The 10972-nt window shown below is 39.3% G+C and overlaps 1 protein-coding gene across 2 annotated transcripts; it reads left to right on the top strand.

Annotated features, from left to right (window-relative positions):
• The first annotated feature begins 7634 nt into the window (after window positions 1-7634).
• On the top strand, window positions 7635-10046 carry LOC6630874 (alpha-N-acetylgalactosaminidase). 2 transcript variants are annotated; one of them, XM_015172162.3, is made up of 8 exons: window positions 8092-8430; window positions 8492-8669; window positions 8725-8985; window positions 9039-9200; window positions 9262-9401; window positions 9465-9537; window positions 9594-9758; window positions 9834-10046. In XM_015172162.3, exons 1-8 carry the CDS (start codon window positions 8255-8257, stop codon window positions 9948-9950), a joined length of 1272 nt encoding a protein of 423 aa, XP_015027648.1. In that variant the 5' UTR covers window positions 8092-8254; the 3' UTR covers window positions 9951-10046. The 2 variants fall into 2 exon arrangements, 1 of the variants encoding a protein (XP_015027648.1); XR_001450080.3 differs by lacking the exons at window positions 9594-9758; window positions 9834-10046 and having other exon boundaries at window positions 7635-8430; window positions 9266-9401.
• The last annotated feature ends 926 nt before the right edge of the window (window positions 10047-10972 follow it).

Below are 10972 nucleotides of genomic sequence, written 5' to 3'. Positions count from 1 at the left end.
ACAGAGTAGGACTATTTATGGCGAACTCGCCAAGCCTAATATTGAACCGACGAGCCAGTCAAGCGTATCCCGTAAATGCTTTACGTATTCCGTACACGCTTATATCCTCAAGTATGCGTGCTTATAGCAGACACACCGACAACAAAAACAAGTGCATAAGTTTGCCTGTTCGGCAATACGCGCCTACCGCACACCCTGTGCACCAGATATGCGGACATACGGCGAGAGTCCTGCATGCTACGGTGGAGGATTGCTCGAAGGCTAACTTTCCACTTGGCCGCTTGGAACGATGTGAATGTGTGTGTGTCTGTGTGGCTTTCGGTCGAATGTGTTGGTGTTTTCCTTAAGGTTGACCGCTCATTTATCACCGCAAAGTCAACCAGAGTTTGACCTTCATCAATTTTATTCGTGCATGAATTGCGGGCCTGTCTATGCGCATCTTCTCCGAAATGAGCTTCGGCTCTCAAACTCTCAAATTTTGGCATGCAATGCCCACAAAGCGGCGAGCTTTACCAACTTCTAGTTGACCAAATATGTTTATGCTATATATATATATATAGTTATGATGACATATGATTATGTACCATATGGGCTAAATTATTCTGATTTATTTGTTACTGTCTTTACTGTTGTTGTGCTTATTGTTGGCAACAGTGCTGAAAATGTGGGCAAACAGTACTCTCTAACACAGCCTTACGAGTGTATATGAATTTTGTTCAAAATTTGACTTTGCTTCGGCACAAATTGCAGCTAAGTCTTGAAGATAAAGTGTTTTATGGCTCTTATTGGAGCCGACTAAGTAGTGGGCAGCTCTGTAGGCTTTTTATGCACTTTCGCGCTTTGGCAGAAAGTACAAATTTTACGATTTGGTAACACAGACGAGACGGTAACGAAAATAATATAAAAGAGCCTCTGGGCAAACATTTTCTACACATTTACTTCTGTACTTTAGGCACAAATATCTGACTTGGCCTGCCAAAAATACTTAAATTTGGCCACTAGTTCCTCCCGCAAGTAAAATTACAGCCATTTGAGCGAATAGAAGTAAACGGCTCTCGTAAAATAGGTCTAACATCTACTTTGAGTTTACGGTGGCAATAAACGACTTACGGAAGTCCTCAAATTGGTTTGCCAGCAGCGAAAATGATTAAAAACTAAAACAACAAATATTACACAAGTTAAGAAGTTATCTTAAAATATATATATCGCTTTTAAAAAAAGGAATACTTGTTTAAAAATGAATTACAAAATAGATTTCAGAAGCACATTGCAGTCTTAGAGAATCTGGTGCTTGGCAAGTAATAAACAACTGTCAACATTTCAGGCAAAATTTATTTATGCTGAACCTCAGTTATGTTCTGTGGTCTGTAAACAAGTGGTCGTAATTTAATTTTCCGGCTTATGAAATATGAAGGCCGAGCGACAACTCTCTCATAATAACATTTAATATTTAGATGCCGCCAAGTAAAGTGTAAACAATTGTTAAAAAGTAAATTTTACTCAGTACGGCTGTTCAAGATGAACAGCGTTTTCCGTAAGCAAACAAAACAGCTGAAACAACAAAATGATTTTTACAATCAAGAGCAAAACAACACATTTAATTTTCCAACATTGCCCCACCGACACAGTCACATCCAGACTCCTGGCTGCTGCTGGTGCTGCCTCGATGGCAAGTCACATTGACCGTCAAATTGTAATCAAATGATAAATGTTTAGCAAAAAGGCGACCAGCATCGTCCCGGTCCAAGTCCTGTGCAAGCCCAGACACTTGAGCACTAGAGTTGTTGGGAAAATGACAATAAAAACGCAAGAAAAAAAGCCAAGAAGAAGGCAAAACAAGCGCAACTGGCCACAAGACGATTATCACAGGTTGCCGTGGACATGGACACAGACAAGGACACGGGACAAGGGATTTGGACAGCGCTGAAACCGCAACACAATTGTTCTTAAGGATGGTAACAGTAAAGGCAGCGCAGGAGCTACTTCGTCTTGCGGCTTTGGTGGTTTTTGCCCGTTGTCCCGGGACTGGGCAGGCGAAAAGAGTCGCAGGACAATGATTTGCATTTTCTGCTATTTCAGTTTCTGCCTCAGTTTATTCGTTTTTATGACACTAGAAACGCAGCAAAGGGAAAACACGCGCTTCGCCCGCTACACTTAAATAAGAGGAGTTGCAGGCAGAACACAAGAGCTATGCAAAGTTGCCGCCTGCCACAGAAAAAAATTAAAATAAGCACGCCAAGACAAATTCCAAGAATTTCCAGCTGGAGTCCAGGCAAGGGCACAAGCAAACTTTTGGCCGGATACAGCGGCTAAATAAAATATGAACTAAGGCCAAAGCCAAAGTTTTCGAGATGCCTTTTATTGCCCCGCTCGGAGATTAGAGTGCGGCAGTGGCACGGACTGCTCGCTTGGCCCCTGCTGCGTGGTCGCTTCATATTTTTGCGAATGTTATTTGTTCGAAATTGCTCTCAAGTTCTTAAGTTTGCTGTCCTGTTGCTGTTGTTTCTCCTGATGCTGATGCTGATGCCGACGCTGATGTTGATGCTGATGCTGCGAGCGCTTTGTGTGTCGCTGCTGCTGTCAACGCTTTATGTCGAGCAACGGGAACTCTTCCTGCCGTGGGCGGATTTGTTTCTTTTAACACCCTGTGCTTTTAAATGATGGGCATTTAAGTTTCTTGAGGACAAGTTTTTCTCTTCGATGGCATATTTGCATCCACCTGCATTTTAAAAGACACGCAACGCACAGCACAAATCATAAGAGATAGGCATCTAAAATGTTTACTATGTTGGCCTTATGTAATGGGGGTGCACCCACAAGTGGATATAGCGATAAAGGTTTGTATCCAAGTTTTTTGCTAACTATTCGATGAGCTACAAACTCATTTTGATTTATGGAAAATAGAAACTTTCGGGCAATAGCTTTTTTCTCTAGTGCGGAGTAGTAATTATATGCATGTCTGTTAGTATGTAGTAGAATACAGGCATGTATATTTGAATTTAAATATATGTTTCTGTTGAGCTGATCTTAAAATATACAAATATCGTATTTGTAAATATTGCTATACTATGTGATACTCGCTAATTCAACCTTGTCTGATTACAAATGTATGACCTACCCATATGAATTGGTCCAATACATTTGATGTTATTCTTGATGCGGTATTTTTGTTAAATTTAGTACAATTTATACCTTGATGCTCTCGGCTAAAACACGTTTTGAGGAGCAGGTGCTATACGTGCCGACGTGTAATAAGACCCCTTCGTTATTTTTAAATGTAAACAAAGGTCTTTGAAAAACAAGTAACTGAAACAAAACTATTGTATTAAACTATTTTTATTGAATTCTCCTCACTTTTCCGAGCTTAATTTTTACTTTATATGATACAGTGAATTTTTCTTAGTATCAACCATTTTAGGTCAACTGCTTGAGCAGCTAAATAGATAATTTTGTTTGTGTCATTCTTAAATGTCCCCTTCTTCGATTGCCATTCATATTCACCTGCGCATTAAGGGAAATTAGCGCTAATAAATCTTTGCGATTTATTTTACCTTTATCGCAGACATTAAGATAAATCTGATTAAAAAGAAAATCATAAATCCCAATAAAACTGAGGCCCAAGCCCAAGACCAGACCCACGCCCACGGCCGCGGTCTTGTCGCATGCCTAATTGCGTTTTGCGTCCCTCCCTTGGCACAGGCTCTTTACGCTCTATAGTTTAGGGGATGGACTAATCCCTTCGCATTCTAAAGGGTTGGATGCCCACCCACATCTGAATCCGAACACGAACCCGAACCTGAACCCAGGGGCGACCTACAGACATAATACAAACGCGACGAGTCATCTGCTGCTCGTCTGCGTGCGTAGCGAAGCTGCAATCTCAACGTGATAAATTATGGCTATTTGAATTCCTTTCACAGGCTTCGCCTTCTATATTATTGCTGGTGTTGCTTTTGGCATTTGTGTTTGTGAAAGTAGGGCCTGGCCTGCCAGCCTGGAAATGAAGCGCATGAGTTATGAACCCGGGCAGCGCTGCGTTGCGTTGCGTTGCGTATACGCCGCGTTCGCCAAACACATAATTGCCGCTAAGATTTACGTTAGCCCTTTAAATTTATGTTACAAATTGCGCCAACTTTATGTTTATTACGTGCAGAATAATAGGCTTTTGTTGCAGCCAACTACCAACTGCCAACAGCCAACAGGCAAACGTAATGCCTCTATGCCACCCCCTCTACCTGGGCACCTTCCTCAACCGGGGCGTATCCATTCACGTGACGGCAACCCTGCTCGTACTCGGCCCACGAGAACTTGGCATCATAAAAGAGGTATTATCTTCACACATAATTGTATAAATAATGCACTTTTTAGCGTTAACTTCATTCAGCTCAATTTATACATGTATATATATATATATATATATATTTTTATATTTTTTATGAATGCACGGCGAGTCGAAGCCGCCGTATTGTGTTCATTATTAATGGCGCTGATAACACCAAAACGTACTTAGCCCAGACAATTCGACGCAATTAAAGCTCCATAAACGAAGCCGATTGCGCGACATTGCCGTTGGGTCATGAATGGGCTAATTTATGCATGTATTCTCTTCGGTAAAGACAGAATCTTTCGGGCTGGCTCATTGCATATGAAGCTCAACTCGTATTAAAACTATGCACACGACAAAAAAAAAAGAGAGGGAGAGATTGTGAGAGTGAGAGAGTGTAGACCTGGTCAATAACAAGTAATTACCAATCAATTATTGAACGTTTGCATTTCTTTTTACTTTATTGCAAATTAAATATCATGAAAATCGAATTGCGAATGCTACTGTAACTAGTTATGAATATTGCCATTCAACTAAGTACTCAATTAAAAATGTATTCGTTCGTCTTATCATATATATATATAAATTAAAACAAACCGTAAAACTTTTAGGCACACAGTTTTTAAATTCACAAATATTCAACTTGCAGAATGATACTCGAAATGTGATGAACGTTTATTTAAAAAAGTATATGCTACGCATTCAGCCACAAAAATAAAAATAAAAAAAATGTGAAACTCGAGAGTGCTTCACTCGAGAATGCCCTGTAGTCAGTCCAATGAAACAAAAAACAGATTTGATTAAAGTTCAATTTACTATAAAGCGAAAATGCCATATCTAAACCACCAAAAATTTGAACCAGAACTCGAAACAAAATAAATCCTGATTTCGCTTGGCTTTTGAAAGCATTAAGTATATTTTTATAATCTAAAATATTTGATTCTCACATTTTATGGTTGTTGAGGCACTGTAAATAAAAACGTCGACTGCCGTGTTTGCTCCCAATTTTTAGACATGTGTTTAATGTTGTTGTGCATGTATGTGTGCATGTTTAACACGATATGATACGGCATGAGTCTGCTGCAGTGCAAACAATGAAACATCCCATCTAAATGGTTCAAACAAATTTTTCTCTGTACATTTTTCATTATTAAACTGCGTTTTAATTGAAATATGCATTATATTATCTACATTCAATCATTTTTTTGCTCAATTTGGAAACTAGCAAGTCGTGATTTTTAATAATTTTTAAATAAAGTAAAAAACATAAAGCAAAATTGTTCGTTTAAAATAATTTAGGGATATACATATACCTAGGTACATACATACACAAGGCTCGTGTGCACATTCATTTAATGGATGAGTATTTTTTGTACTCGTAGGTACATGGCACATATTTGGGCCAAAGGCAAACATTGAGCAAAGTGAAAAATGTCGGACTAGGATTTCGTTTAGTAAGACTTTTCTTGCTTCTGCTGGTTGTCACGTACATGGCTCGAACCAAAAACAACAACATGGCCAACAAAAAATGTAAACAACACACACATAATTGCGGATCACGAAAAGCGCTTTGAGCCAAAAGCCAAGAAGGAAAAGTGTGCAGCGAACCTTTGTTGATTACATTTCGTAATTAAGGAGATTTTAATATGCCACAAAACGGCATAAAACTAATGCATAATTTTACAACACATCTGAGTACGCACGCACTCACTCATCAGGATTCCTCCATGTGTGTGTATGTGTAAGTGCGTGGGTGGGTGCAACATATGTATTGTCAGCCATTTCGGTGCCGAAAAGAAACAAGGACATAGGTAGGTTAGCCCAAAGCTGAGGAAACCTATGTAAACAAAACTCAGAAATCCGCTGACTGTTCCGAGTTTGTATTTGGGGCCCTTCTTGCCTCGCATGTCGGTTCGCCTTTTTTATGGCATATTGTAAAGTATCTTGTTAACATATTTGAGGATTTAACTGAGAAAACTACACAATCAGCGTACACCGCATACGTGCACATGTGGGGGAATCGCGGGGTCGCTCTGTGCAGCTTTTACCGGTGCAGAGTTGAGGTAAAAAGCAAAAGTACAAATTAATTAGTTGGCCAAGATTCAAAGAGCAACAACGCAACATGAAATGAGACGGCTGCCAAGGCAAATGCTACATATAGATGTATATTCCACTCACCGCGTTAAGTTTGCGCACTCTGCCAATTTGAAATTGCTCAAATGGGGTAACAAAAGCGCCTAGTCGAAGTGAAGTCAAGTTAAGTCAAACCAACAAGCGAACTTCCTTCTAACTAATAAGCCGGCAAAACCAACTTTGTGGCAAGGGGTGTGGCTGCCCGAGGGATAGGATGTCAACATCAGGCAGGCAACATCTGCATTTCCGAGGAGTAGTCCAGCATATTACAAATCATTTAATTTGCATAAATTTTGCATTAACATTCAAGTCCGCTAGGGGATCCTCTTAATTGGTATAACGTGCTGGCTGTTTGTTTATTTACTTCTCCTGAGCACAGCATGTATCTGCCCGCTACCGACCCTCGCACCGCCAACCACGCAGTAGATAGTGAATGCATATTCATAAGATACACATGTATCTATAACATGCAGTTAATGCACTCATCATGGCTGCAGAACTTTAAGTGCAGATAACTCTCAATCTTTATTTTATTATAGGTGTATTGTATTATATACAAAGTACAATAATTCATTGCCAAAATCCAATTGTAATAATTATATTATTATTATTATTATATTATTATTAAATAGGTAAAACGGCTATTATGTATTTGTGCAAATGTGTGTAACAGGCAAAAAGCATCTCACATTCTTGATCAGCATTACAAGCCGAGTCGATCTAGCCATGTCCCTGATGGACGGACGTATGTATGAATGCACGACTTTTAGAACCTGCAAGATCTAGAAGCTTATAATTTTGAACGTAGGTCCGCCTAGATAACTTACCCCGTTTCTAAGCAATCTATAAAAGTGGATATCGAAATCCTGTTTTAAGCGCAAGTCTATTAATTTTTAAGAGCTAGTAGCTTCTTGAAAAGTATATTCAGATCCTTTTATAGCTATTGCAAATTTTGTGTTACTGCTACTGCTCGTAGCGCGAGCTACATTTGGTGTTGGTGTTGAACAGGGTTGAGGGTCTCCCCTAGTCGGGAAGTCCCAACTAGAGCCTCTTACTTGTTTTCATTAATATTACCTTTAAGCCCTTACACTCACCTCTGCTGGCTCAGACGCGTTTCCTGCTTCGTTTGAAGTTACTAATTTATAAAACTCATCAGTCAAGTGCTCTTTGAGTTCTACGTAAAACTGTGTTCAACACTTCTAAATTATGAGCATACACTAAAACGTCGCTAGAGAGCGAGGAGATCTTAAGAGGACACGTCGCGCGTAGCACCTTAAAATGGCTCTTGCCTGTTAAATTATTCCAAGCACTGCACTCAAAACTTTGAAGCCCACGGGCGCGCTCCAAAGTAAACTATAGACTGACTTACCCTGGCCAGAGCTCGAGCATAGTGTCAACTCGCATTCTTAGGAGGTGTTCGTTGTGCTACGAATTAAGCAATTACAATTTTTTATTCACAATAATCAAGTTTGCAGGAAAAATTCTGTGGCAGGGCTTTCTATAAGACATCTACAACAGTTAAATGCTCTAATTACATAAATAAAAAAAAAAAATGAGGTGTGTGGTAACTCTTGTTCATTTCTTTAATATTGCCAGCATGTGTTAAATAAACCAAAGCAAGCTATTGGACATAAAAATCATAATAAAACAAAAACAATACCAATAACAAACATTTACTCCATAAAATTTGTTACGGAATATTTAATGAATACATGCAAGAAATTCAAATTAGTTGTGGGGGCGTAACTGAAGTTCTGCAATCGCTCACAGTCAAGCCATATTGCAAACCTACTTAAAATGCCAAGAGAAGATTGCTGCTCGATGCTGCTGGCGCTAGTTGCGCGTTTTCTTTGGTTGTGCAGCGTTGCTGGACTTGAGAATGGCTTGGCCAGAACGCCACCATTGGGCTGGATGCCGTTCGAGCGTTTCCGCTGTGTGACTGATTGCGTAAAGTTCCCGAGGGATTGCATCAGGTGAAATTGCAAAGCTTACGGATAAGGCTGTCAACTTTTTGGTCATATTCTCCGTGTACAGTGAGTCGCTCTTTATGCGTACTGCTGACCTCTTGGTGTCGGAAGGATACTCGGCGGTTGGCTATGAATATTTAATAATCGACGATTGCTGGATGGAAAGACAGCGCCACGAAATCACAAAGGAGTTGATGCCCGATCGAGAACGTTTTCCCAGGGGTCTTAACTTTCTGTCAGATTACGTGAGCCAAAAATGATAGACAGGGTTTTTATATAATACTGTTATCTACCTAACAGATACATAATAAAGGTCTAAAGTTTGGCCTATATCACGATATCGGGGAGAGAACTTGCATGCATTTTGGGCCCGGTGCGAATGGATACTACGCATTGGATGCTAAAACCTTCGCGAACTGGAACGTGGACTATGTCAAATTGGATGGTTGCTTTATAAAGAACATTAACCTGGACATTGCCTACCCAGCATTTGGCCGGGAATTGAATAAGACGGGCCGGCCAATGGTCTACTCTTGCAGTTGGCCATACTATCAAAAACACGTTAGTTTTGTTTTTCTTTATGAAATTTCGTTATGCAAGACCATATATTTCAGCCTAACTACGAATTGATCAAAAAACACTGTAATCTATGGAGGTTCGCTGATGATATTAGAGATGCATTCGATTCTGTGGGCAAGACCATGTACAATTACTACAAGCAGCAGAAAAATCTGACAAAACATGCTGGTCCCGGACATTGGAATGACCCAGATATGGTGCGTATTGCAATATTTCAGTAAGCTAGTACAGTATAATATCTATTGGATGATGAATCAGCTAGTGCTCGGAAACTATAGACTTAGCTACGACGCAAGTCGTCTGCAACTGGCCATATGGGCTATAATCGCGGCTCCGCTTATTATGACGAATGACTTACAGACAGTACGACCTGCAATCAAAACATTATTACAAAATCGGTACGTATTTCTTAAGATTAGCTTCGCAATCTTTTTGACAAGAGGTGCGTACATATTTTGCAGGGCTATTATTGAGGTCGATCAGGATCCACTCGGCATACCTGGTCGTTGCGTATATATAGCAGGTAGCTTTCAGGTAAGTGTACAAAGTTTTCATTTAAGTTCCTAGCTATAATTAGGGCGGCGAATTAGATATGGGTGCGCCCTGTTATGCCGTTTAATAATATTGGCGCACACTCATATGCTGTGGCTTTCGTTAACATTGGAAATTACGAACCCTGCCCACTGTGTCCCCAAACATATGAAGTTGTTTTGAAACGCTTGGGATTTGAAAATGATTTGGGTTATAAGGTCATTGTAAGTATATCATTAGCTATCTTGAAATATACATTACATTTTTATATACAAATATTGTTTACCCAAATATTTGAGGATTTGTTTGGCTCTATGGAAGATCTTGGATTGTTCAAGCCAAAAGATAAATTTATAACCCGAGTCAATCCATCAGGAGTAACGTTCTTCAAGTTCACGTCTGTAGATATGTACTAAACTCCTAGCATACACTCTACATAAATCAATAAATTATAATATATGTTTTCAATATTATAAATAATATAAAGTATAAAATTATATATATGCATATATACATACATATAACTAACCTAAAAACGAGCTTTAGTTTTAAACAATTTATTTATTTGATGTTTTCTGTAAACTTACATATTCGGGCATAGTATTCTGCTGATTTAAGTTTGTCCTATATGTAAGTATGACTAGCTGAACGTACACACGAAATTGCCGGCTAAAGTTCCGGCAAGGAAATTTTCTCTTTTGGTAAATTTGTGCTCTTAGCTAGAATCTGTGAGTGGCATTAAGAATGAGGGAAATTTAGAGGGAATCATTTGCATTTTATAAGCTCCATGGGTGGCTTTTATTGCCAGAACTTGTAAACATGACATTTCCATATTTATCTCCATGAGACGGCGTTACTCAGCGTCGCAACATTCTAACACATCTGCACGAAATCCTCACCGGTTTCACTCCTGTATCCTTGTAAAAAAAGTGAGTAGCAACACGAAGGACAACAGCTAAAAGGTGAACTGTGAGCTGAAAATGAGAAAAAATTTACATAATTTGAACATGGGAGTTATATTTAATTTTGAATAATTTCAAGCTTTGTTGCAAATAACTTACATCGATTTATTTTATAAATCTATGTATATATAAAAAAATACATATATATATAAATATATATATGTTTTTTCTCTCTCTATTTCTCTCCCTCTTAAGTGTGAGTTGAGCTTACAAGCGAACGTCTGTTTAATCCATAAATTTTAGTAGATATTGTATTTGCAGCTCGGGAGCGTGGAGTAGCGCCAGGGAGCTTGCTGTGACCGATGAACGACAGGGCCGTTAATGCCATCGAGGATGCTGTTAGCTTCTGTCATGTTCTTTTATTACCTCGAAATCAATATTTATTAGAGGATAATGGCTCAGCTCCCAGCAGCCTTAGTAAGGCGCAGGTGAGCTACACTCCCTGGCCGCCTCCTTTTTGATGTTTGCCTGGCGAC

The sequence above is a fragment of the Drosophila virilis genome, chromosome 2, assembly GCF_030788295.1.
Source record: "Drosophila virilis strain 15010-1051.87 chromosome 2, Dvir_AGI_RSII-ME, whole genome shotgun sequence".
Lineage (NCBI taxonomy): Eukaryota > Metazoa > Arthropoda > Insecta > Diptera > Drosophilidae > Drosophila > Drosophila virilis.
This window is presented reverse-complemented; position numbering and strand designations above follow the sequence as displayed.

Bases quoted from the DNA above. Each gene is read 5' to 3' on its own strand.
- LOC6630874 (XM_015172162.3), top strand. From the start codon at position 8,255: ATGCCAAGAGAAGATTGCTGCTCGATGCTGCTGGCGCTAGTTGCGCGT. The intron at 8,431-8,491 runs GTGAAATTGCAA...CTCCGTGTACAG, and splicing joins TTCCCGAGGGATTGCATCAG to TGAGTCGCTCTTTATGCGTA. The intron at 9,402-9,464 runs GTACGTATTTCT...CATATTTTGCAG, and splicing joins AAAACATTATTACAAAATCG to GGCTATTATTGAGGTCGATC.